Source organism: Ambystoma mexicanum, chromosome 4p (genome assembly GCF_040938575.1).
Source record: "Ambystoma mexicanum isolate Mex_15411 chromosome 4p, UKY_AmexF1_1, whole genome shotgun sequence".
NCBI lineage: Eukaryota > Metazoa > Chordata > Amphibia > Caudata > Ambystomatidae > Ambystoma > Ambystoma mexicanum.
This window is the reverse complement of record NC_090927.1, coordinates 1,164,460,222-1,164,487,334: the sequence shown is the minus strand read 5'-3', so window position 1 is coordinate 1,164,487,334 and position 27,113 is coordinate 1,164,460,222. Positions and strand designations below refer to the sequence as shown.

General features: G+C 47.0%; 1 protein-coding gene across 17 annotated transcripts in view; it reads left to right on the top strand.

Moving 5' to 3' along the window:
• SYNE1 (spectrin repeat containing nuclear envelope protein 1) overlaps positions 1–27,113 on the top strand; it is a 1,651,720-nt gene that overhangs the window by 693,012 nt on the left and 931,595 nt on the right. For all 17 annotated transcript variants that reach the window (XM_069606781.1, XM_069606782.1, XM_069606785.1 and 14 more), the window contains 3 exons: positions 5,069–5,222; positions 17,841–18,469; positions 23,290–23,469. In XM_069606781.1, coding sequence (XP_069462882.1) covers positions 5,069–5,222; positions 17,841–18,469; positions 23,290–23,469 — 963 coding nt within the window. The remainder of the gene's footprint in view (positions 1–5,068; positions 5,223–17,840; positions 18,470–23,289; positions 23,470–27,113) is intronic.

The window sequence follows — 27,113 nt, the reverse complement described above, 5'->3', positions numbered from 1 at the left end:
TTACAGTGTTTCAACCCCTCCGTTTTTCAACCGAGGATTGTATCAGAAAATAAATTAAACTACAAAACCTTCATTTTGTTTGTCTGCTTCAGTCCCTGTGAAAAGCCCCAACAATCACTATTGATGGTAAAAGAAGAGCAACCCACCAGAGCGGATTATAAGGGAATAGAGACTGGGCAGAGGCCCAATCCAAGGAAATCCGCCACTCATGTAAAAAGGGCAGTTATCTGCCCACACAGTACATCCTGCTTCATTTTTAGTGAGTCGGTCTCCTGGACCCCACTTCAGAAGATAGGTGGCCCCAAGACCAACAATATATTCAGTGGTCCAGAGTATCACACCTCTGGTTCCTCGCCCAGGCAGCCACTGCCCGGATCCCAACCTGTCTCTGCCAATAGACTCCACGCTTCCAGGCTTTTTGCACCAAAAGAACTGGTGATGTTGTGGTTTGAGAAGCTCCTAGTGAAAACTGGGGTAGAAATTGAGATCTTACCAGGTGGGACAAACGAGACTTCTTTCTTCACGAGTGCAAAAAGAAAAATGCTTTTCAAAACAGGTTTAGTCTGACCTCGACTTATCCCATGCCTTTGAAACAGTCAATTGATCCCATCATTTGGTACAAACTGTGGAAATGGCAAATTCCAGGCAGATTACTTAACATTCTAATCTACCTCGACTTGGATATAAAATTTCAAGTCAGACTAAATCTGCAGGGAAATCTTTTGAATGAAATATAAACTTCCAAGAGATTAATACAATGGCTTGGTTTAGCACTGTTACTATTTAATATGTATGTATCCGACATGAGAGTATATCTGGATAAGGTTGCTTTCATATCTCCACATTTAGAAGTGCTCAAAATCTGCTGGCCTACCTATGGTGATGACATCACTCGCTTGGATAACACCCAATTAGGCTTTCAGTGCCTTATAGGTGCTTTCCATCAGTTTACTATAGACAATGAATTAACAATTCACTTAAACAAAACAAAAACTATTAGATTCTCTAAAACAAATAAGAAACATGAATATAACTGGAACATAGGATCAGACAATTTGAAGATTGTTAATGATCTTAAGTCTTTGGGATTCCAATTGTCATCAAGACCCTGCAAACTCTCCCTAGTTACAAGGTTAAAAAATAAAGTTTAGCAGTTTGGTTTGCATATGAACTATATTAAAGTATGGGAGATTTTCGTTAATCCCATTAATTACTATAGAGCTAATGAATGACCATCAATAATGTATGGTTTGAAAATGTCCCATTGAGCTGACTCAATGGATTTTGATCAAATTGAGGGAAGATTTGGAGCAAAGCATTATCATTACCAAACTGTGTGCCTATCGTAACTATTCGCTATAAATTGGGCCTTGTGTCAATGTATGTTTGTTACCTATGGAAGCTTCTATCTTTGTACATGCATTTTATAGTCCTGCCTGATAACTCCTTGTTTTGTTACTTCCAAATCTTGGTAAGTCAACAAAAAACTGGAATGTTTGTGGGATGTATTAAAAAATGTCACTGCATTTAAAAATAATGCATCTAACTTGAGAGGAATTGTCATGTAAATACTTAGAAGTAAAAAGCAATTATTTTTCAATGGGACTGGTGCAATACGAAAGACTCAATTCAAATCATTCTCTAATTTAGCTACAGTATTAAATAAATTGTGCTGTGTTGCCAATTCTCTGGAACGATTTGCTGATGCTTTTTGGAGATATGCATTTTTAAGATTGATTTAATCTTTTACCTATGAGGGAAATAACAGCATAAGAAATAGAACTTTGGTTTCAACTGATACATTTAGATATTGTGATAATACCCTGGAAATGGAGACACTGAGGCACATTATGACAAGATGTCCCTTTTTTCAAAATGTAAGGATTGATATTGTTTCTAAATTTGTATATAATTTAGATTGGGTAAATACTGATGTATTCTGGGGGCAGGCTCTTATTCACTGGCAATAACATCTCATTGACAATCTCTGTTATTAAGTTCTTTTACACATTACATTTGATCAATTTAAAATGATCATCAATATTAACCTGTTTTTATAGAAAATTAATCTACGATCTATAACTTGATGATACATGTCCCTCAAAATGAACTGTATGCTTCATGTTTTCTTTTTAAGACATTTTTTTAAAATCTATATGGGATTCTCTGAATTGAACAATGTTTATTTTTGTAGTTTGTTTTTGAATTTGCTGTATGGTGTTAACTACTAGTTGTAAGGTTTTATTAAACTAATGCACAATACAAAATAAATGCTGATCACAAAAGTCTAGGTTCTGGAACACCATTGGGGTAATCTTAACTACTTGGTGACAAACCTAACCTGAATGCCCATCCACATTCAACCCGGGAGGTGTTATCCTATTTGCAGATAGAAACAGGGAACCATGTGGAAAACATCAACAAGTTAGCAGGATGAAATTAGGGAAGGTAAAGCTGACCAAGGGAAGAGTAAAAGAAAGCACCTCTGTCCAACAAGGGACCTCTCGTGGCAGAGCTGGAGCTAAAGGGCATGTTGGGAGCTTTGGGTCATGGCCCTTTGGCAGCTCTGCCACCATCTGGTACCAATTGAAAAGCAGATATCAGGGATCTGGAAGAGTTGGTGAGATCCCTGTCCCATACACCTGATAAGCGAGGTCTCCACACCAGAGGATGCTCCGGAGAGGATAACCAGCCAGACAACCAGGTCAAGGAGGTCATCTCCATATCCTACCTTGGGAACAGCCCTGTGTCTCATGACCAGTCCAGAAAGATAAACACTGTAAACCTAAGGCAACCAGGAATCCAGACCCCAAAACGCGCCAATGTCAAGTTCCTATCTCAACAGGAGGCCTGCCAATTCTGGAATTCTCACCTGCAGGCTAGGAAGTTCTAGAGATGGACCATAAAAAAGAACTATGCAGAAGGGACGATGGTGACCCCCAGCATAGAAGACCACTTGCTAACTTTGAAACCCATGTCTGGAGACTTTGGACAGAGGACAACCTTCCCCTACAGTTCCAGCAGCCTTGAATGAGATGTTACAGGAGGTGCAGTCTGCTGGCAAACTGGAGAGGATCAAAGAAACCTAGAAGCAACCTCTGTCCTGGAAGCAAGTCTCACCTTGACAGAACCCCACACAAGGAATCCGTCAGCCCACATATGGCACTTATTCTGAGGACATTATGGATGACAGGTTCGGAGGAGGTAGTATCAGTAAGGAGGAGGTGGTTACACTAAGAGCTGGTGTTGTTATTAAGCCGTAAAGCAATACTTCAGAAGATCATGGTACAGTAAGAAAGCAGAGGTGATAATAAGAGGAGGTGGAGCTAATAACAAGAGGAGAGAAGTGGCTACTCCAGGAGGTTGTAAGATCAGAAGGGAAGGGGTGGTGGGAGCTCAAGGAGAAGAGTTGGATACAGTAGTAGAAGTGGGGGAGGGTGAAGTAATGGCATCAGTACAAAGGCAGGGGTAGTTTAAGTAGAAGTGGGTGGTGTTGGTGACAGAGCAAAAAACAAGAGTCAGTTGTGGCCCTGATGAGGAAGAGGCAAGTATGTCACTCAGTGAGAGAGAGAGAGAGTGGACAAGAGAGGATCAGAGGTGGTGAAAGAAACTGAGGGAGTTGGAGAGGCAGGATTCCAAAATAATTGAGTTATTGTAATGAGAGACAGAGGAGAAAGAATTAAATAGCTGAGACGAAATAGCACCAACCAATGGTGGTAGGGAAGGTATTAGACGAACGAGCATGAGGCTCAGGAGCATCACATCAGGTGGAGGAGGCCCGTACCTATATAGCAGGAGTCGGAAGGTTCCAGAGGGCCGGGTCCACCTAAAGAGGACTGATTGGTGGGGAGAGGAGAGGAATTTGATGGGATCAGGAAGGACGGCACAGGAACAGAGAGGTTGAAGGGGAAAACAACAGGCAAGGTCCACGGGAAGAACAGGCCTAACGGGCTACCTCGCAACTACTTCTCGACCTGACTATCACCACAGAGACTCTGCTAGCTGACTGTGCACTGGCAGTACTTTCCACTAGATAGGGTTGGGGGTTCGAGTCCTGAGAAATCCTGCATGTGGCCGATCTCCAGAAGTGAGCCCCAGAACTATCAACTCAAAAATGGGCTGTGACTTGCCCAGGAGGCAGGGGGTACCCACTTGTGAGCGTTGAAACTTAGCCCAAGGGTGGGAAGACCTTAACAACCAGGGAAACCAAAGAAGACATTGCTTGCCTGATCCAGGATGGAGAGGGCCCTCCAAAAAACAGGCAGAACAATCCTGACCTTTTTTCATTTGTATTGGAGAAGTCCTTTTTTTATTTTCAGTTGCCCATCTTGTGCAGTTGTTCCTTGAATAAAACCCTTGAACTTAATCCTGAGGTCTTGGCGTTTCTCTTGGTCCCAGGTGTCACTAGGTGGCAGTTGAAAAGGGGCTTACATTTACAAGACCTTCTCAATCCTTATTTTAAACTCGGCGAATACCAAAAACATGGACAAGCACATCAGAGACATTGAGCCAAGACATCTGTTATAAGAAGCGTTTTGTGGAGTTCTGAAGGGGCACGTGACACGTGAAACATGCATGTATCAACAGACAGACCATAAGTAAAGATCCGGTTGTAATGCTGCTGTCCAAGGTGATTATGGAAACTAAATAACATCATATGTTTTCAGGCATAAACGAAATGTGTTTGTCAGACAGTGAATATGTGTATTTTTTAGTTCCGCACTGGTCCACGCGTTTATGTTCTCAACTGTGTCTTGGTTGCAATATCACTTGTGATGATATTGAAACCCATTGTTTTTTTTAATTAAATTTCTATCATTTTGGTATCATTTAAGTTTGGTGTAAAGTTACCAAACACAAAACACAGTAACCATATAATCGTACATGTACATAGTCATCGCCTTTATTTAAATCCTGGTTTTAGTTTGGTAAATTCCTTTTTTGTGCTGGTCATTTGCTACTTAAGTGTTACTGGGAGATGGTGGCTACTGTTTGCAGTATGTGTGAGTAGCCATGTTGATCTGTCAGCCATAGCAAGTCCCATTCACTTTTATCTCCTCTCCTTTAGGATACAGCTTCTTCAGTCTCTGGTGGCCGAGCACCACACATTTGAGGAAATGCTGCAGAATTTTACAGCATGGAGCAAAACATTTCTCGGTGAACTGCAAGCCACTTCTGAGATCAATGTATCAGATCAGCTCTCTGCTCTAACTAAGAACAAGGTAGTGTCCTTGCACATACTTTCAATGATTTCCTACATTCCAATATCAATGAATGCAGCATGGCTAATTAAATGCATTAAAGCTCACCTTGACTGCAGCACTTGTACTGTCCATCAGAAATACTCATAAGCAGGTGCCAATTCCATTAAAGTGTACCACTGGGTCTAATATGAGTGGTTACCTCTATTCCACCATGCCTCGTCTCTTCTCTGTGATTGAAGCCTCTCACTGTACAACCAAAATCAGGATGGCGGCATTGCTTTGTATTGTGGTGCTATTACCACTTCTCTGACTACCGTTATGTACAACTCACAGCAGTAAACTACCATATTCATCTTCTATTAAACATTAATGGATATATTATTAATACACACGTTAAAGATTCATGCCCTGTGGTGTTAATAAGCACATTTCAAAATGAGTTACTATGTATCCAAAATGCTTGTATCTCATTGGCCTGCTTGCAACCCCCCTCTCAAGCACTCCTGCTCTTCGTTGCCTCCTCCCGGCTCGTTGTAATTGCCAACCCTCCCCTTCTTCCTATGTATTCCCATTGTGGCTGAGTTTGTATTTCTATGCGTCGGTTCCATCTCTCTGCACTGTGAGTGGCTTGCCACCACTCCTGCCACAAACCTTTCACACCAATGCCTTTTCCCTCCCTCTCGACCCTTTTTGCTAAATATCTTCGCCCGCCCCGGCTCTTTCATCGGTTAGCCCTGCTGGGGCACTCTTCATTGGATATCTACTCGCTGCAGTACAGGAGTATTACAAAAAAATGTACGAGTGTGGGAGATCCCGAAAGTACTGATAATGGTATCACTTTGGAAAAATATAGTGGGGCTATCCAATCCTTTTTTACTGAACATGGAAGTGGTGCAATGTATTTATTTTATTATTTATTTGGCATTTGTAACGCGCACATAACCCAGAGGCATCTAGGCAATTTCCCCGGCATTTGAACTATACAACAGGCAGGTGTTACCCGCAGCTACTTATGGCTCTGAGCTTTGGGGCTATGCCAACACTGGCAGGCTGGGGTTTATAGTGATCATTTAGAAAAAAACGTTTCGAAAAAAAAAGCTGGTACAGCCTATATTTAACATGCAAAGTGCATTTCTTTTGAAACCAATCCGTCAACGGTAGTCATGGACTGGTTTCAATTTGAATGCACTTTTACATGTTAAAAGTAGCATTTCAATGCTTTTTTTTTGTAACTTTGAAACGTTAGATGGAGCTGTCCAGTGCTGTAATTTCAGCACTGGACAGCTCCATGTAACGTTTCAAAGTTTGTGTGCATATTGGCATTTCAATGCTTTTTTTGTAACTTTAAAACCTTTACATGGAGGTGTCCAGGGCTGTAATTTCAGCACTGGACAGCTCCATGTAAAGTTTCTAGGTTTTAGTGTATATTGAGGGGATCCCCAATATACACTATTTTCGAAAGAATGGCATTTCGACAAAAAAATCAAAAGTTTGCCATTCGAAACTTTTACGTTCGCTGAAATGACAGGATACCTCAGTCTGGACATATATGAAACACAAGTTCCTGAAAATACTCGTCCTCCTCCCCATAAGTGTTCCAACTTAATTGGTTTATCTAGAACGTGATGCCATTCCAATTAGTGACCAGTTAGCTTTAAATCCTGCTCTTTATTGGGTAAGACTTTGGAAAACGGAGGGTCTAGAAAAATACTCTGATGTCTTAATTCATCTAATGTCTTTCTATGGGGGCAAAAGATCCAAGTGGGTGGCGCCTTGATGCCTGCGGGCTGTAGTGCGCTCTACAAATCCAAATATCCAAAAGGGATTCATGCATATGGCGGCGGACCAAGTGCGTTTGGTCCCCAGAACTTTGCAAAATAATGCAAGTATCGTAGCAAGGGAGCAGCTCCACCTGAAAGCAATGTTTTTAAAATTAGATCCAGAATATGTAACCCTGTGGACGACGGTTGGGTAAAATATTCATTTCGATAAAATAACCCCGGCGTTTGAGCGAGCACTGTACATACGTCTCAGGATGTGGATATTGCAAACAGCAACAATCACCAAGTCATGGTCCGCTACTCGCTGCGGGGCGTGTCCCGCGTGCAGGGCAGTAAGTGAAACCAGGATGCATACTTGTTAATCTGCCCCATGACTCTAAAATTGAGACGCTCCTATTTGAAGCCTGTTCTGAGCGCTGTCGGCTTCCGACACACAGGTGAGGCTGTGACATTCTTAAGACTCCGCGCAGTTTCATGTTATGTTTGCCACTGCGAGGTACACGCGCAGAGCACGGTTGCTAAGGCTGAGGTTTCAGAAAAATCCTCCCTCCCTAAATAATGCGACTAATGATGACATTCCCACGTGGACATAGTCCCCTTTTGCAGGCCCAGGGGCGCTAGATTGTGCGCTCAAAGTGTACTCTGTTGGATTCTACTCAAAAGATTTCTGTGTTGTATCCTGCCCTCCTAGCCTGTCTGACATCTACATTGTGTGCTCAAGATTACTGTGTTATATTCTGGCAGTCTACCCCCAAACTCCCTAGCCTGTTCCACACCTAGATAGCAAATCTAAGAGATTACTGTGTTGTTTTACCTCTCACTCACACCTAGAACCATTGCTCCTTAGCCACTGCTGTGTTATATTCTGCCGTTCGAAAACACTCACAAACTGTTCCTGTAAGCATCTACCGCATCTAGACAGTGTGCCCAAGAGATCTCTGTGTTCTATTCTGCCGGTTTAAACACGCCTATCTATAAACTGTCCCTATTAGTCTATTCCACTTCTTGATTAGTAGATTTAGGGCCCATCTACCACCACTAGCTCATCAATCCCAGCTTCACAACACCAAATGGAGACTCCATCTTGCAAGAATACCCCTCTCACACCCATCCGGATTCCTAGAACCCCCGTTCTCTCCCTCCTCCCCTCACTCATCCCCCTCAGCCCCTGACCCGCATTCTAGCACCCACCTTCTCAAACCGCTGCACTATTCCCGCCCTGAGCAAAACCCTTCAAAGCTGCCCGCGCCCTTCACTGCAGCCTAACGCCACTTGCCCACTCTCCTACCACCACCCCACATCCAGCTCTAAAATCAGAGGTGCACTCTGGCACGCCAAGCACCTCCCCCTGCAGAAGTCTACTCCCCCCCACCCTTCCCACCCAAACCCATCGCCCCGTCCTTCCCCTGACCGCTACTGAGAACTCCCTAATAGCCCACGCCAAGTCACCTGACCCCCTATCAAACTCCCAAACCAGAGGAGCCCGCTGGTGCTCCAACCACCTCAAACCCTCATCCTCTTCCACTCCTTCCTTGCGCCCCCATCGAACATCCCTCCCTCCCTTTCGCCCCCCGAGCCCAATGCAGAACCGCAAACCCTTCCCTCCCACTCCCCAACCTTAACCCCCAACCTCCATCTCACTAACGCACCTCATAACTACCCACCTTCAACCCCCACCAACAACCCCCCCATATCCCGTCCCCTCTCTAAAAGCAGCACGTCTCGCCATTGAACCTAAACCCATGAAAAGTAGAAAACGAGCCTGGTCTCCCTCCATGACTGTTTGCTCCTCACCACTTCTGCCTCAACCCGACCTCCCAATCTCTCCATCTCTCCATCACAATCCCCCCTGCCCTGCTTCCACCCCATCTCTCTCGACTTCTCTCCCTGTACACCGGACCCCCGATCCCTTCGAGAATCACTCCAATTCCTAACCCTGAAATCTGCCTCACAACCACAGACTATCTGTCCACTCGCCCGCCCCTCCTCAACTCTACCCACACCCCTCACAAATCCTCCTCCACCCGCCTGCTCTTCCCAGCCTCCCCCGATGTATCCGATCTAACCAAATGGCCCATCACTCTAAATCTGCTGGAACCATACCCCATTGCTACCCCTCCTTTCCCAGTCTCAACAAACCAGAATGTCCTACTGCCCCCCTCCAATCCCCCGAGCTCCCCCCGTTCACTTCCCGATGACCTCCTCCATGACCACAACTCACGCCGTAGTCGACTGCATCCTTTTTAATGCCCGCTCTGTAGCAAAAAACAGACACAGCATTTTCGATTTCCTCTTCTCTGACAAACCAGACCTAGTCTCCTGGTTCTCTGATGACTATGCCCCTGTTGCACATGAAGCATTCCCCCGGCTACTCGCTCATCCCGCTCAACAGACCTTCCAGAGCAGGCGGCGTGGCTGTCCTCTTCAAATCTCACATCTCTGTCTCATTCATTGAATCATAGACATGCATTCCATCATGCAAATCCCTTCTATTTAAACTCTCGCTACCTCCGACTTTCTCCTACAGCTTCCTACTCATCAACAGACCTCCTGGTTACAACAGCCCGCTTCCTCACGCAATGGATCATTTACCAAATGTTCACACCCGAGCTGAGGAGCGCCAAAAAACAAAAAACAAAATAATCTTCTGGAATGCAAATGGCGAGCATCAAAAACAGACCTCAGCAGATCTGCTTTCGCCTTGCACATTCGTAACTACAAAGCCAAAATCCGGAATGTCAAAAAAGCCTATTACAACAAATTGATTCTCAACTGTGGAAACAGCAGCAAAGAACTCCATAGAATCATTTCTGAATTTGGCAAACCTACTTGCACCTTTACCCAATCTACCCCATCACAATCGCTCTGTGACTCACTATCGCTACACTTCTACACCACCGCTCTTGACAGGACGACTGCCCTTAACAACAAACTGGCCATACTCTCCCCCCAATGACCGAGCAGCCGCAGAACCACCCACCCCCCTCTGCCCCAATCCACCCACCTTCAACTCGTTCAGACCCATCTCCAGAGATGAGTTTCGTGACCTACTATCTGCTAGAAAACCGTCTGGCTCCCCCATTGACCCCTGCCCCACCTCTGCCCTAAAAGAAATAGTCTCGTCCACCTGCGCAGGAGATCACACGAGAACCATACTGAATGATTCTCTCAGCTATGGCATCTTCCCCGATGCCTTCAGAATTGCGCATGTCAACCCTCTTCTTAAAAAAAACATCCCTCAACCCCCTCAACCCCAAAAACTACAGACCCATCTCAAACACTAGATTCCTTGCAGAACCCATCAACCGAACAGCATACTCCCAGCTAAAGGCCTTTGTTGAATCCAACACCCTCCTCGACCCCACACAATCAGCCTTCAGACCATGGCATGGAACCGAAACCACGCTGATTTTGATATGGGATGATCTTAAGGTCACTGCAGACTCTGAAGGATGCGCTGCACTAATTCTCCTCAACCTCTCTGCAACCTTTGACACGATTAACCACTCAATCCTCCTTGACCGTCTCCACTCCCTTGGAATCTGTGGCACAGTAAAAAACCTAGGCTGCACTATGGACTCTGGCTTAACCCTCTCCCGACAGATCAACAATGTGTTTAAATGCTGTCACTACCATCTCAAACTTCTCAGACGCATCTTCCCCTACCTCTTCTTCCCGAACAGACTTGCCGCTGTTATGTCGATTGTAATATCAAGACTGGACTATGCCAACTCCCTATACCTAGGAGTCCCAGTCTACCACCTTAACAAACTCCAAAGTGCGCAAAACGCTGCTGCTAAGCTGCTCCTCGCCCTCGGTCCAAGAGATCACACTTCTCCTGCTCTCAGAACCCTCCACTGGCTCCCATTCAGACGAAGAGCCACTTTCAAGATCCTGTGCATCACTCACCTAGCAGTGCACAATACTGGCCCATTATACCTGCAAGAAAAGCTAAAACCTTACCTCTGAATGCGCACCCTAAGATCAAGCACTGCCCTCCTTTTAGTGATCCCTACCACTAACTCTTTCAGGATCGCAGGGTCTGCTTTCTCAGTCTTGGCCCGACTCCGTGGAACTCACTTCCCCCAAATATTTGACACACCCAAGACTATATGACATTCCGCAATGTACTGAAAACGTGGCTCTTTCCATAACACCAACCTCAACCTTAAAGAAGCGATTGAATTTCCAAAACACCAAAAGACTAGATACAATGTGAACCAACCATGTCATCAATGAACAAGAACTTTGATTCAGCCATAGACAACCCTATCCCTGAATACAGATTAAAGGATCTCCGGTTCTCCCTGGATCATCACTCGTCCTACATTGGGTCCCCCAACTCATTTGGCCTGAGCCGTTGCATGCCCCATCCACTCTTGCCCACCATGTATCACTACGTGCCCCATACCCCTAGGTCCCCGTGTCTCACTGTCCCCCATCCCCTTTAGCCCTGTGTTGTATTCCCAACCCCTCTATGCCCCTCTTGTCCCTTCGACAACACATCTAGTCCCCGTGATGTTGCTTATGCCCTGTGTGTCGTCGTATACCCCTACCCACTTCTCCCGTGTTCTCGCTATGTATCCCTCTGTATTGCCCTCCCCTCTAGTCCCCGTGATGTCACTGTATGCCCCACTGCACCCGTGTGTCGCTGTTTTCCCTGCCCCTTCCCCCACATGGTTATGCATCCCTCTAGCCCCTCCGTCTGGTCACTGTAAGCCCAGCCCTCTGTCTCTGTGTTCCCCTTTGTGCCCATTTGTCGCTGTGTACCCCTGCCCTCCTGTTCCCGCAATACCGCTAAATATCCCCCGTGTCGCCTCCCTCTAGTTCCCATGACCCCGCTGTGTGCCCCACTGTGCCCGTGTTTCGCTCTGTACCCTGCCCTCCTGTTCCCCATGATGTCGCTATGTATCCATCTGATCCCCGTCCTGTTGCTGTAAGCCCAGCCCTCCGCCGCTGTATGCCCCATGTATCGCTGTGTTCCCCTGCCCTCCTCCTCCCGTGATACGCTATATGTCCCTCTGTAGTATCCCACCACCTCGAGTCCTCGTGATTCGCTGTATGCCCCACAGCGCCTGTGTGTCGCTTGTACCCGCCCGTCCAATTGATGTAAACCCTTCCTTCCAGTCGCTATGTATCCCCAGGCCCGATGTCCTGTCACTGTAAGCACAGCTATCTAATCCCTGTGATGTCCCTGAGTGCCCCTACCACTCCAGCTCCCGTGTTGTCAATATGTACGCCTCCCTCTCAGGCCCTGCCACCGTAAATCTCTGGCCCTGTGACCGTATGCCCAGCCCACTAGTCCCTGCAATGTCCCTACTGTGCCCTACCACTCCAGCCCCTGTGCTATCGATGCATACCCCCACCCAGTCCCGTGATGTTGTTGTCAACCCACCCCCTCACCTCCCCTCGATGTCAGTGTACCCACTACCCTAGGACCCCACGTTCCACTGCTGCCCAGACCATCCCGTCGCTGCACCAATCGACCAGTACAATATGACGCAACTATGTGCACAGACCTTGCCTCCCATGCGCTGATGCAATACCTCCATCCTCCTGGTCCCTTATGATATCGCTGTACACCCATGCCCCTCTCGTGTCCCATGTAGTGACTGCCTGCCCAGCCCTGCCTGCCTTTCTGTACCCGGGCCCCTCCATGCTTGCTGTTTCTCCCTACCACAGCTCCCTGCAATGTGTACCCAGCCCTCCCAGTCCTCGATGTCACCATGTACCCACTACCCCTAGGTCCCCACGTTCCACTGCTGCACAAACCATCCCGTCCCTGCGCCAATCCATGGGTACAATATGATGCAACTATGTGCACAGCCCTTGCCTGCCCGCTGCGACGCAATACACCCATCCTCCTGGTGCCCTATAATATCGCTGTGCACCCATGCCCCCCCTCCGGTGTCCCACGTAGTGACTACCTGCTCAGCCCTTCCATTTCCCTTATGTCGCTATATACCCAGCCCCTTTGGTCCCGTAATGTATCTCTGTACCCGGGCCCCTCCATACTTGCTGTTTCTCCCTACCACGACTCCCCGCGATGTGTACCCAGCCTTCCCGGTCCTCATGTACCAGTCTTGGCATATCCCCACTTTCCGTACCTCAGCACTTGCTTTGAAGCGCATTATGCTTAGACCCTTTTTTGCATGAACCGTCATATCATATCCCTTTGCTTACTCTCTACTCTGCACCATCACTCAATTAGAGTACAGCTATAACCCTTGGTAAATTCGGCCTAGCTGCTCACATATGAACGCTAACCCACAAACACCTCATCACTCTAATAAAACGCATCTATATCCCATGATAAACCGGCCTAGCTGCTCACGTAAGCTTCCTACAGCCTGTAAGATAACCCAGCCAGCTGGCGCTCACCTCATGAGGCCATTCCGTGACCAGACTATGGCCTTTATTCCCAGGGCGTTTTCCAATGGGGTTTGCCATTATAAAACGCTTCTGTGAATTTGGCCCTAAATATAGTTTCTAGTAATTAAGCCCAGGCCAAACTAACCACAATGCTTCCCAAAATGTGCTACCCATTTGGATCAATGCCAAATAAACTTTGAATACATACTCTTGCACCCTTCCATAGTCAAACATTAAGGTTAATTGGGTCACAGCATGTAGTTACTGTTCATGGTTATCTATTGTATTGTACTTGGTTAGTTATATAGAGCTCTTTACCCATTTGTATGGCCACAATGCTGTCATGCTGAGAACCTGGTGTCTGCAGAAGCTGCTGAACCCCCGACAATCCACCCAAAATGTGGCACTCTGAGCTGACATATATATAACTGCTCAGTTTACCTCACTTTCAGGGGAAAGGAGGAAGGGACAAAGAAACAAACACCAGGCTGGAAGCTATCAACTCGCTGGTTCTTCACCTGCAGTTAAAACATAAACATGCAATACACCTCATTACTCATGGGTTACTATACTAACCTTAAACTCTATATCCTTTACCAAAATAGTTAAAAAACCATACCTGGTACTTCTCTTCAGTATGCCCAGAGAAGTGGTAAGCAGACAAGACTTCCTTACTTGTGGACCAGAATCTTATAGATCATTCAGCCTTCTCAGTAGGTCCATGAATGTAATTTTTAACTTTGTAGTTCGTCTGCTCAACCCTAAGATTCTTGAACAAGGTCTAAAGTTCTTCAAATAAGTTTAAGGAAGTTCTTTTAAGTTCTTGTATTTGATTTTATATTTTCTTTGTAGAGTGTCTTTTACTCAGGAACGAATTTTAAACTTGCGATGAAATCTTCACATGGAAAGCCAGCACAAGCGCTAAAATCCAAACCGCGGGTAAAACGCAAACGCGCTGAAAATCCAAACCGCGGGAATAAACACACGCGCTTTACTCCAAGTCGCGGGGAAAGACGCACACGCGCTGAAAATCCAAACCGCAGGAAAAAACACATGCGCTTTTCTCCAAGTTGCGGGAAATTCGCACACGCGCTGACAATCCAAATCGCGGGAAAAAACACATGCGCTTTTCTCCAAGTCGCGGGAAATACGCACACGCGCTGACAATCCAATTCGCGGGTAAAACGCACTCGCGCGAAAGTCCAAGACGCGATAAAAAATTACACGTGCTAAAGTTCAACCCACGAATAAATACGCATACGCGCAAAAAACCAAATTGCGGGAAAAAGCACACGCGCTTTTATTTTATCACGTAGAAAAAACCCTCGCGTAAATGAACAGTAAACGCGAGTCCAAAGTTCACGCTCCCGCTTCACTCTCACGCGCAGAGACACACGCGCGGGCTCAAAGTAACGGGAAAAAAAACTCACGCGCTAGTTTGAATTGACACGTAGCGATAAAAAACAAACGTACGCGCTTCAATCTTTTTAGATACAGATTTGCGATTTCAATCCCTTAAAATAAATATAACCTTTTTACAAAGTTCAACAAAAATGGAAAGTCACTTATCTTGTGATTGAGACTTGAAAACTTCTTTTCTCAGAAAATTGGAAGTTTCTGACTCCTGTCCTGTGTCTCCACCAAACTCCATACACGACTCCTGTTATACTTTCAGATTTTCCGCTCAACTGCTAGAAACTTGTCACCCTTGACCAAGTTAAGCAGGAGCTGCAAGGCACACGACCTCTCAGCTGGGCAAGGACGATGAAAGGCAGTTTAGAATGTTCATTGTCCTCCCTATAAACAATCTCCAGCCAATTAGAATTTAGACTGAGAACCTCCATCTTGGCTTGGGGCATTTTCCATAGACTGCAATGAAGGTTAAGGGCAAAATTGGCTGTTTAAAAATATAACCCATAATAGCTTCCTAAAACCTTTCTATACTAAATATGTGTCTCCCCTGACCCAATGTAAATGAGTATATGATACTGTATGTAAAGAATATGTCACTCCAACCTGACAGTACCTGACAAATGCGCTTTGTGGCTGGAACGCCCTCGGTGACCATAGTCAATGTGCAGGAGGTTCTACGAGCTTTAAATTCGGAGATGCATGTGTGCATTTACGCCGTCTAGGCCTTAGGTGGCCGGCTAGGCTCGACTAAGGACAAAGTGTGGGTCCATTGGTAATCATATCCCAGAGACGAGTTTCTCCGTGCCAGAGCGCTCCTTCCTCCTGAGCCATGCAGAATGTGTAAAGTTCACCTCATATTTATATGCATATCGTTTTATACATGCTGCACCCTGTGCTGAGCATATTTCCCGCACCACCCACCTGACGGCCGGCCTGCAGATACAACTTAATCTAGGTAAATCTACATCACACGCGGCTAGGCTGGACACCGTTGGCCTGTAATTGCCTGCCCCACCCCGTTGGGTGTGGCAAAATCAATACCAGAGCCTAGACCTGCACTGCCCGGCTGCTACTGGCCTCCGGGGGAACTACTCACCGCACAGGCTACCTGAGCGTGGTCTAGCCACAGCAACAAGCTTGCAGCACCAGCTTGAAGCACCCGTCTGACCTCACGCACCCAAGGTACCATTCATCCTGACCCCCGACTCTAGTCTGTCGAATACTCACGCTGTGCAGGGTCTCTAGCACTGCAAACTCAGGCCAAATGCAGCGGGCATGGACATTGGTGTTGCATGGGCTGGGCACACAGAAAACCACGCCAGTTCCTCCAAATGTTTGTTAGGCAGGGCTTAAGCTAGCAAGACAAACATATCTCAAAGTATGCTCTAGAATTAAACAGGATCAGAGAAGTCACTTCCATTAAGTCTGAATTGGGACCAATGGGCTATTCTCTTATTTGCCCCTAAATTATCACATTTTCTCTGTTACCTTATTCTTCCGATTCTCGTTGCCAGGCTATTATGCAAGTTTATGCAAAAAAGGACGAGCATACTCGTCCTTGGCACTTAAGGGGTTAATACATGGGCCTAGGTGCTCTCAAGCACAATGCGGCTTCGCTTAGGAGTCCCCGTTTGATTGGAAGCCACAGGTTCTGTCTGGGGCTGATGCAGGGGGGTCGTTCCTCATAAAGGATACCTCAACGGGCACCATCTTGGCTGCGGCACCCCGATAGTGTCAGAGACATTTTGAGCTCAGACCTGGCCCAATCCTCACGGCCACCTCTACCCTCAGGGCTGCTCGACCCGCTCCTGCCTCCGGCCGCTGCGTGCACTGCGTCACCCATTGGAGATCTGCAGTTAATTCCAGGAACAAGCAAGCAGTCCACAACTGCTACTAGCCCCTCGAGCCCCCCACAATCCCGCACCCCCGAAATATTCATAATGAAGATGTTTGTTAGCCAGTTGCCTAGCAACTGGTTAACTAAGCTCTAGTAGCTGGCAATTCGGTACTCGTATTGACTACCCTGCTGAGAAGGTGCCTTTATTGGCCTCTGCCTAGCAACCCTGCATCTTCCTTCACGTTCTACTTTTGCTTTCTTACGTTACATTATCCGATAGGTGTTTACCCTAATTACTAAAGTGCAATTCTTTTTCCGGCGTCCCTTCTGGCTGAGAGATTTTCTTTAAGGGCATGAAGAACTCTGAAATAGATATCAGGGAAGTCCCATGCATCTCCTTGCATACAAAAAAAGATTTAAATCGAGCCACAAAGCCCGACCTTGGAAAAATACGTGGTCTCATGTACGTAAATCCTCCAGCTCCGTGCAATGCGGGAATCCACTATAGAAATGGTAGACCATCACACAAGGAACTGTACAGTGTATTCAGGACCAATTCTTTAGCCAAACCACACATTTTGCTTTTTACTACAACACCCATCAGCCCTAGCCATTGCAGTCAAGGGTGAGGGATCATGGGAGTAGTATTCCAGGAGAGCCCCAGGTTACAGACCCGTGAACTAAACAGATCTTTTTAACCTATTATCTGCTTAGGGTGGGTAAAGCCTTGACATTTTTTTTAACTTATTATAGCACTTTAATCTAAAGTGCTTTACATAGGACATATTTACATACATTACTATTATAACCCAATCGAAACTGGTACTCCTTTATTGACCTCAGAAGGATGAAAGACTGAGTTGTCCATGCGGGATTGGAACCTACGACTTGCAGATCACACCCAGGTCACAGCAACAAGTGTTTAAGCCGCTGAGCCACCTTACCGACATGAGAGCAATCTGCACTTCACAAGTTCACATTTCACAGTAGGGCTGGCATGGCTTTTCATGTATCTTAGGTCGATAAAGCGGGTACCATTCTAAGTGGGGTTATAACAGAACCTGTGTTCTAGCACTTAGGAGTCTGGCGTGAAGCGCAATAAAAGAACATGACATTGTTACTTGTTTCCATGTTATTAGTCTTGATTATTTGCATCAGAACACACTTATTTGATGTGTTGGTTCTTTTCGCTGTGATATTTCAATACCCCTCCTGTGTATGTTTGTCCCGCAGGAACAGCTGATAGAAGTGAAAACCAAAGAGAAGGAGGCTCAGCGCATGAAGGATCTTCTGGAGAAGCTGTGCTCGCGGAGCAAGGCGGAGCAGCGGCACATTTTGCAGGCCAGGGCCGAGGACTGCGCGCAGCTCCTCCAGGATGCCAGGCAGATCACCGAACGGCGCCAAAATGTGCTTGCAAACGTCGGCGAGTTCCTAGAAATCCACGGCTCGGCCACCAGCGCCCTCCTCCAGCTGAAGCAAATAGTGGAGAGCAGCAACAGCCTGGACAAGACCCAGTCAGTCTCCCTGGAAAAGGAACTGGAGGAGGTCATCGGAGAGGTGGACCGACTGGAGTCCATGGCCGTCAACCTGGATGGAGCCCTGACCAAGGCCCAGTACCACCTGAAGGGAGGCGGCTCCGAGCAGAGGACCTCCTGCAGGGCTCTGGCCGACCATTTGTTTTTTGAGCTGGAGTCGGTCCAGAACCTCTTGGGAACCAAGCAGAGTGAGGCAGAGGCACTGGTGGTGCTGTGGAAGTCCTTCACGGAGCGCAAGGAGCAACTGTTGAAAAGCATTGAGGATATTGAGGAAAAGGCGGACCAGGAGCAACTGCAAGAGCCGACCCTCCAAGCACTGAATCAGAGGTGAGAACACACATCTCGAAGTCTCAGTGTTTATTAAGAACAGAAAACATGTCTTGAAAGCTTCTTGAGCGATCTCAAAATGTTGGTTCAGGGTAAATGGGCTGGTTTATTTTTTCAGCTGCGTCATTCCATTTTGTTTTTCTACAGGGGGCGCACCCCCGTACACCTATCACGTAACAGACCCCTGGCATCAATAAACATGCATGACCAATCTCGCTGGGTTCAATGCTTCTAAAGGGTTAAGTAGAGGGGCGGGCCAATTTAAATAACAGAGACCAACAATACAGGATGGACTTCTTCCAGTGTCTTTTGTTTTCCCTGTCTTTACACTCTCAGCAGGTATGGTTAAGCCTCCGGGCCACTACAGCAACAATACCTGTCACTGGGTTTTAGTGCGGATAAGTTCCAGAGGGGTATGTAAACCATATTTGAGTCTGCAGAGTTAAAGTTGACCTGAACCTGTTTCTTCTGCTTAGGAGAGCCTGTGTAGACCTGCCAGTGTAATTTTGCCTTGATACGACCTTGTGCCACTACCTGATCCTACCTAGAGCCTGACCTGGGCCTACCTAGAGCCTGACCTGGCCCATCTTGGCCTTCCCGCTCTTCCTGACTGGCCACTTCCCAGGCCCTTTGCTTCAATGAGCAGATCCCCAAGGACCTTCGGTCTCCCAGCTCGATAGCTCGATCCTTCCTCCTGTATCCTGCATCACTATAAGACGGCTTTTCTAGCTCGCTTTCTCCTCCACTGTAATTTTCTTCCACCTTGCTATGATACTCCTCGCTCCAAAATTCCTCATCTGAATGCAACTCTCCTTCACCCTCTCTTAATCTCCTCCCACTTATCTGTCCCCGCCATCTTGGCCTGTTCTTTCTCCTACAGGTGTCTCGCTCTCACTTGACTCTACCTTCCTCACCATTACGCCACCTCTGCTGCCCTTCTCTGTTCTTTTCGCTGCCGCTTCCTCTGCATGCGTCTCTGTGTGTATGGGATCAATAAAGTGCACACCCAGCTGGGAAGCAATAGAACACTGCATTCCATCCTGCGCAGGTCTTCGCACCACTAACTCCTCTCTACCACCACACTCCAACACTCTTCTTGCTACCACCTCCTTTATACTACTCTTGCACTGATCTTCTCGCCATCACCTCCTCTCTACCACCTTTGGCTGTCCTGTCCGCAGCACCTCCTCTCTACCACCTTTCGCTGTTCGCCCCGACAGGGCCTCGCCCCCGGCACCTTAGGTTGCTCTGGTCACCACTACTACCTCTCTACAGCTTTAGATGTTCCTGCTCTCTCTACCTTCTTGCTCGCCCTCACAGCCTCAATACTGTGGTGTTATGACCTCCTTAACCACCTATCCCTTGTGTTCTGCCACCTATGTCACTCCTGTCATTACCACTTCTTCCCACCTAATCTTTCCACCTCGTTCCACATTCCACTCTGGTCTCCCCACCTCTGCTCCCTCCTTCTCCTTGTATTCTACCACCGCATCAATCCTGTTATTACCACCACCTTCTCCTCCCCTGATTTTACTACATCCCTGTTTTCTGATATCATTCTCTCATCCCTCCTGCTGCCCCCTCTCTAGTTCTCTTCTCCTCTCCTGTTGCCTTCTTCCATGCTTCTGTCCCCACTCTCTATTCACTGGCAAAGTCTCTCCAGGCAACTCTGTATCTGCTTTGCAGTCTCCACTCTTCTCCAGACTCATGTCGCCTGCTACCGCAACCCACACTTCCAGATTGAAATGCCTAGCTGTAAACGAAGATAGCCCTTCCCAGAGGCGTAGACAGGGCAGGGCCTGAGCGGACAAGGCCCGCCCAAAATCTGTAAATGCCCTCTCAGCAGCACTGTGTGGGCATTTACAGATGTGAATGTCACTGCCGCGGGCCCAACCACATTTGCTTCAGACCCCACTTGTTAGACATTCCTGGCTACGCCTCTGGCCCTTCCCCCAGGGTAGATCCGTGGGTGAGGATCAGCACCTTTGATTCTGGACCTGGGCAGGCCTGCGATTGGTTGTGGCTACTGGCTTCCTGTGGGTCAGAATGAGTCTGAGGGGAACAGCCTACATATATAAGAGCCCTGGCGGCCATTTTAGAAGACGTCATATGTGTGTGTGCTGAGTCGAGAGGGGGGGGACTGTATGTGCCTGGGATAAGCCTGCTTTGGAGTTTTGGACAAATATGTACACTTCAGGAGGGCTATTTCCCAGACTATTCTAAGATTTCCTTTGCAATTCACTCGTGACTCGAGCGCTAACGTTTTCAAGGGCCTGTAATCTCAATAGGTCTGCACATCCCGATCCTTGCAGAACCAGTGACAAGTGTCCAATTAATTGCATTTATGGTGTACTTAGGGGCTTGTGTAGTGGCTTTACTGTCACGGCCTTGGGAAGGGTGTCTGGGATAGGTCTTCCCAAAAAGGCAGGGGACTAGTGTCCCCGAGTGACTGACCTCTGCCAAGCAATACAGGGCCTGGGAGATCGGCCCTGGGATTTTTTTTATTTCACTCCAGGCCCAACATTTCTTTATTTTTTATAATTGTTCTTTTATAACACGCTTAATACCAATGAGTGGTTTCGAAGCATGGGATCAGGATTTGAACCTGTGTTGCGCTGCGTTGCCCCTGAGCGTTGCCCCTGAGCTATCCTTCCTCCCATTAGTAGTATTGGGTATCTGGCGGCCCCCTGAACTGCTCTCCCAGTGGTCCACATATGCAGGAGGCCTGAAGCCCCCTGAACCGCTCTCCCAGTGGTCCACATAGGCAGAGGACTTCATCCACCGCCCCCCTCCTCTTACTCACTGCCCCCAGCATCTCATTCCCTTGCTGGTAGCACTCTTTATGGGGGGAGGGCATAAACAGGAATACCACGGCTAACATTTTTGCTCTGGTAACAATTACCATCAAACAGACCTGTTTCCAAATTGTTGTTCTGCGTTTAGCAAACGGAGCCGAAGTGAGCACTTCGTAACATTACTTTGGCATAGATGCCAACTTTTCATCACGTGCTCGAGGGTCACACTCCAATAGACAGCACTCCAAACATTTGCATAATTTGCATAGTTCCACCCACCTCACCAAGCATCAGTAATTAATATACGTAGTGATGGGGCAATCACAATTATCTGGCTTTACAATTAACCCAATTTGTAAACACTTGTATATCAGTGCATGATTTATTTTCACAAATCGTTTTTTTTTTGCAAACCAGCCCTGCCAATAACTTGCGTGCCTGACTCCAAAGCACTTGTGGCAGTGAGTCGATACACTTCTGGGCGGCGAAATCTGCAAACTTTAGGAGTTCACTGGAGGTCAAAGCTCTGTCACTAGCCGAAACGGGCCTGAGTGAAGCCATTGTAGGCTCGCTTTGCACGTGAAAGGATCGTCGCCCTTTTTTCTCAGCCTGCCCTGCTCGCGGGTTTCCTGACATGTTCGCGGTCTCAGGGGTTTGTTGATTTTTCGAGGGCTAAACCTGCGAGTTGCAGGTCAGTGGACATCTCTGCATTAGGCTATATCATATGAATACAAGTAGTCTGTTTACACTTCCTCTTTGGTTTTGGGATATTAATGGATTTGTGCTTTTTATCAAAGAGCATTTAGTGTGATTTTTGGTATTAAGTTAAAAGATAGTTTTCAACAGATCGATAAAAAAGATCAATTTAGAAAGACCACTCTGGGACCGCAGAGAGCGGTCTTTCTAAATCAAACTGTCCTGGCCCTGACGCAAACGAGTGCGCGCAGGGGCTGACAGGCGCGTCGGGACCAGGAAGTTGCGGGAGAACAGATAAGTGTTTGTGTGTGTGTTTATGTGTATGTGAGCGTGTTGCGTGTTTGTGAGTGTAGTGGGTAGGGGTATGCTTGGGTGGGGAGGGATGCAGTGGCAGCTGAGGAAGGGGTTTGCGGGCCGCCGAAAATCGGCCCAAAAAAATCTGTCTTTTTGGTAGGTGACCAATACAATTATGACATGGAAACCAATTTATAATAGACAGTTGTCACCATACAAGACCTGATTTGCAACAGGCACTTGCACGGTGCAGCAGGGCTGGCTGCGTGTTGAATGGACCCATAACCAGCCCTTTCATGGATTCCCAAGTTTCAGGTGTTTCCCTGACATCTATCCCACGCATATATGGGCTGTTGTCAGCTGCCTACCCACGTGGGGGGTCAGTGAGTGACTAAGAATTAGTCGAAATTGACATCAAGCTCTGTGTAGTTGAGTCTTTGGGTCCTACACAATGGGCCTAATTCACAGAGCATTCTCCAATGGGGTTTTGCCATTATAAAACATTTCTGGGAATTAGACCCAATGGGCCTCATTACAACCCAGACGTTAAGGGTTTAACGGCGCCTTCGGCGCCGTTAACCCTTAACGCCTGATTACCATTTTAACGCCTGCTTTTAGCAGGCGTTAAAATGCAAGGCGCTAACCCGCCTTTGATGCTAATTACGGCACCGTAATTTACGGTGCCGTAATTAGCGACTTCCCCACTCCCATTATGCCCTATGGGGCAAAAATGGGAATGGGGAAGGGTAAATGGGGAATGGGGATTTACCGCCCCACTCACCTTGGAATGGGGCGGTAAATCCGCCATCCACCATGGTGTAAACAGAGTTTACACCATGGTGGTAAAGTAGGGAACTTACCGCCTGGGTTGTAATGAGGCCCAATGTCTCTTTCTGCCATCAATTTGCATGTGCTCGTGCTCGGATGGGATGCTGTTACACTTGTTCAATTTTAAGCCGAAATCAAAGTGTGTTCTGTAAATGCTGTAAACCAGAAAGTAGATTCATAACCAATGGAATGTTCTTGCATTCAAAGGCTCAAAGTGTTTAATCATTTGGAAGATGATCTGAATTCTCACCAGCATGAGCTACAGTGGCTTATGGACAAAGCGAAACAAATCGCCCAGAAGGACATCATTCTGGCCAATGAAGCCGATACCGAGATAAATGGTTTGGAATCCACCTGGGAAGACACTAAGAAATTAATCAGTGAAAAGTAAGTGGAATATAATGAAATGAGGCCTCAAAACAGTATATCAAGACATTTCACTGCCTAGGAAAAGTATAAATAAAATGTAATAAAGTAGAGCGACCCTACGTAATGTTATCTAATAACAGTGGATGGTGCTGTTTTCTATGGGGAACTCATGTTAGTATACATTCTGAAAAGGCTTCATTACTGATGCTCCAACCAGATGGATGTTCAATTCGTATAACTGGTGTTCTGATCAGAGTGTAACTTCGGCCCCGATTCACAAAAATAATTCACATACATTTTTGAATGTGGGCTATGTCCCAAAGAAGAAATTCCATGTGCCAGTGTTTCAGTGTGTTGGGTGTGCCAGGAGGAGTGGAAATTATATGCAGCATCTGACAGATGCCTAGTAAAAAATATCATGCCATAGTAAGAAATGGCTAAACTGGCTACACCAATATCGTAGTCTAGCCACGTAATAACACTCATCATGCTTGCTTTATCATAAATGCCCAGAGGAAAATGTGATGCCACAGTGAATAATCGCTAGACTGGCTGCACCAAAATGCCAGCGTAGCCACATATTAACACTTTCCAAGTTTGATTTATTGTATATGGCCAGTAAAAAAATATCATGCCACAGTATTCAATTGCTATACTGGCTACACGAAAATGAAAGTTTAGCCACGCAATACCTCTCATCATGCCTGGTTTATCATAGATGCCAAGTATAAATAAATATCTTCCTCCCACCAAACCCCTGCCCCACCATCCCCTGCCACACACGTGAATCAGTATCCCGGGTCGGCACAAAACCAGCACAAGCATACGCACATTCAGTCGCTCATTCAAACTCATTCATACAGCATTCACTCAATCAAACATGCATTCATGCAGCATTCACTCGCTCTTTCACATAGCATTCAAACAGCAGGAACAGAAATGTACATAGCCTTTAATCACTCATTCACACGCGCACCCATACATCATACACTTTCCCATTCATACACACATAGGTACACACATAACATACATACCATTCACACCATATATGCACATACAAAATTCTACACCTAATTCAGCCCCAGTCCGGCTGCTGCTCCTGCCAAGATGCCGCCTCCCATGGCGAGGGCCCTATGGCTCCCGCACACAAGAACAAGGACCAGGAAGCTGAGGGACCAGATCGCCACTTTATCGGTGCCTCTGTCAGTCTGTATGTGCGGGTAAGCATGGGAGCACCCCTTGCACATTCAGACGTGCAGTTCCCCAGCCTCCATCCCCAATACACCATGCAAGGATGGGGAAGCAAAACACTCGAACCTCACATGATGCCTTGGGGGGTTTTGGGGAGCATAAACTGTCAATGGGAAACTACATTTCCCTTTCACAGTTTAACCCGTGACTTCTCCATAATCGACGAAGGTATGGCTGCGTTGGCGGCCCCTCACCATTGTGGATGAGCTGGCTCTGACATTTGGACTCCTATGTCAGATGAAGCACGGGAAACCACCCCTGCGGAAACTCAAATTGACCCCCATCTTCAAGCCTAAGGAATATGCTATATGAAAACAGCTGACCTTTCTGTTGGGTGCCTTGGATGCAACCATTACATGTGTGATGGGCTCACTTCTGCAAAGGCCTGGAAGATCGGATTAAACAGGAATGGGAAAAATTGACTGCCCAAATGACAAAACTTGGCCGACTGAAGAACAATGGTTTGGAGGGTTGCCAAGAGCAATGCCAGAGGTTAGGATTAATTTCAAACCTTCCGGCCATCACCTCTTTTGTTTTGCATATGTCACCCCGAGTGGGACAGGTATGACCAGTCGTGGATCCCAACCCTGCTGGGCCTAGAGACCCAAGCTACTCCTTACTGATTATGCCGAATAAAGCCAAAATATGTCTGGGGATGCTTGTGGTCTCACGCAGATGGGATGCGACCTGGTAGTTTGGGCTGAACTCCTCCTTTGGAATGGAAAGAAATCAAACATGAAAAAGGGTATTTCTTTACATTTTGCCTGTGCTGCACGTAGGCAAAATGGAAACAAATGCCCAAAAAAGGAAGATAGGGCAGGAAATGGGGCCTACCTTAATCCGTCGTAGCTAATGCACACCGGTCTCCTGCACCGCCCAGCCTGAGCCTCGTCGTCACACCGGAAACAGCCTTAAAGAGAGCTGTTAGGATAAAGGGGCAAATGCCTCTCCCATCAGCCTCTTAAAGGCTTCTGCGGTGACTCTCTGTTCTGCCCTCAGCCAATCGTGTTGTCTGGGGGCTGAACAGGAAGTCATGGCTCGGAGTGTGGTGTCGGCAGGCCTGCATGCAGCATACGCTACGCTGGTTTTTAAAAGAAATCTTTACTCATAGTAAATTGTGTGCGCTGTGCACTGGGCAGCCATGTTGGGTCCCGTGGCAGGACTGTGGAATTCAGTGGGTACCAGCCAGAAAAGAGTCCCCGTCTGAGCCCGGGTCCAGCCCGTGCCTCGCCAGGCTCGCCCACCTTTAATGGTTTCAATCAATATGTTGGCAACGTTCCCCAAAAGAGGGGCACGGAGAACCCCAGTGCACGCTCGCCAAAATCCTCAGCACATCCCATGCCTGGAGGCTAAGGCTCTTATCATGCCCATTAATGCAAGAGTGGAAACACAAGATGCCATCCACCCTTCTGCATCTGGGTCCTGTCTGTAGATATGTGCACGCACCTTCATTCCATGCAGCACCACGGCCTCAGAAACTGGAGCAGCGGCAATGCTGGCACATGGCTGACACTGGTACAAATACCTAAGTAAAGGGTATCTCGGGTTATAGTCTCAACCAGAGTCTTTAGCTCACCATCCTTTCACAGAAGAGAAATGTCCACTACATACCAGTCTTTGTCCTGCCCAAGGGCAGTCCAGCACCGAAATGCCAGGCAAGTCTCTTCTGAACAAGAGTACCAACAGCAACCCCAGACATGTGTTTCTGCCTGGCTGGGCCTCGTCAGTGAGGTGGAGCTGTGCCTCTCCAAGAACAGTGAGCAAAGGGTCCACGTCTGGAGTTCCCTAGTAACTTAGGGTGAAAACCCAAAGCTACAAATACATACAGACATACAAGTTTAATACAGTTTTAGTCAATCATAAAAGTTCAGAATTGTAGAAAAAACAGGGTGTTTTTGTTTCTTTTCTACATGAATGTACACTAGTTTCTCGGAATGAGAATACTAGGAATATTTTGTCATCAAATACACTTTAATCTTCGGTGAAAGAACCCAAGTCAAGAGAAACCTTGGAATAGCAACCCCAAGGGTAACTCTCCCTACCTTTTGTTCAATGGGTGTGTCTCCCTGTGTGTGTGCACACTGCTGGGCTCCCTCTGATGCAGAAATGAAGAACATGTTTGCCTTGGAGTGCTCGGGTCGTCAATCTCTTTGGCGCACCAGATGTTTTGGACTTCAACTCCCATGATCCTTCACCATTGCTTATGTTTGGTAGGGCTGATGGGAGTTGTTGTCCACATTATATGGAGAGCCAAAGATTGCAAACCCCTGGAATGGATGACTATATGGTTGCATGGGGCGTTTGTTGTAGGAGTGGATTTCATCCCTTTTCGTCACTGAAATTGATGAGCGTTTACAAAATGGTCTTGAGAGTTTTATTTACAGTGATCAAAACTGTCTGCGGAAGCGAGG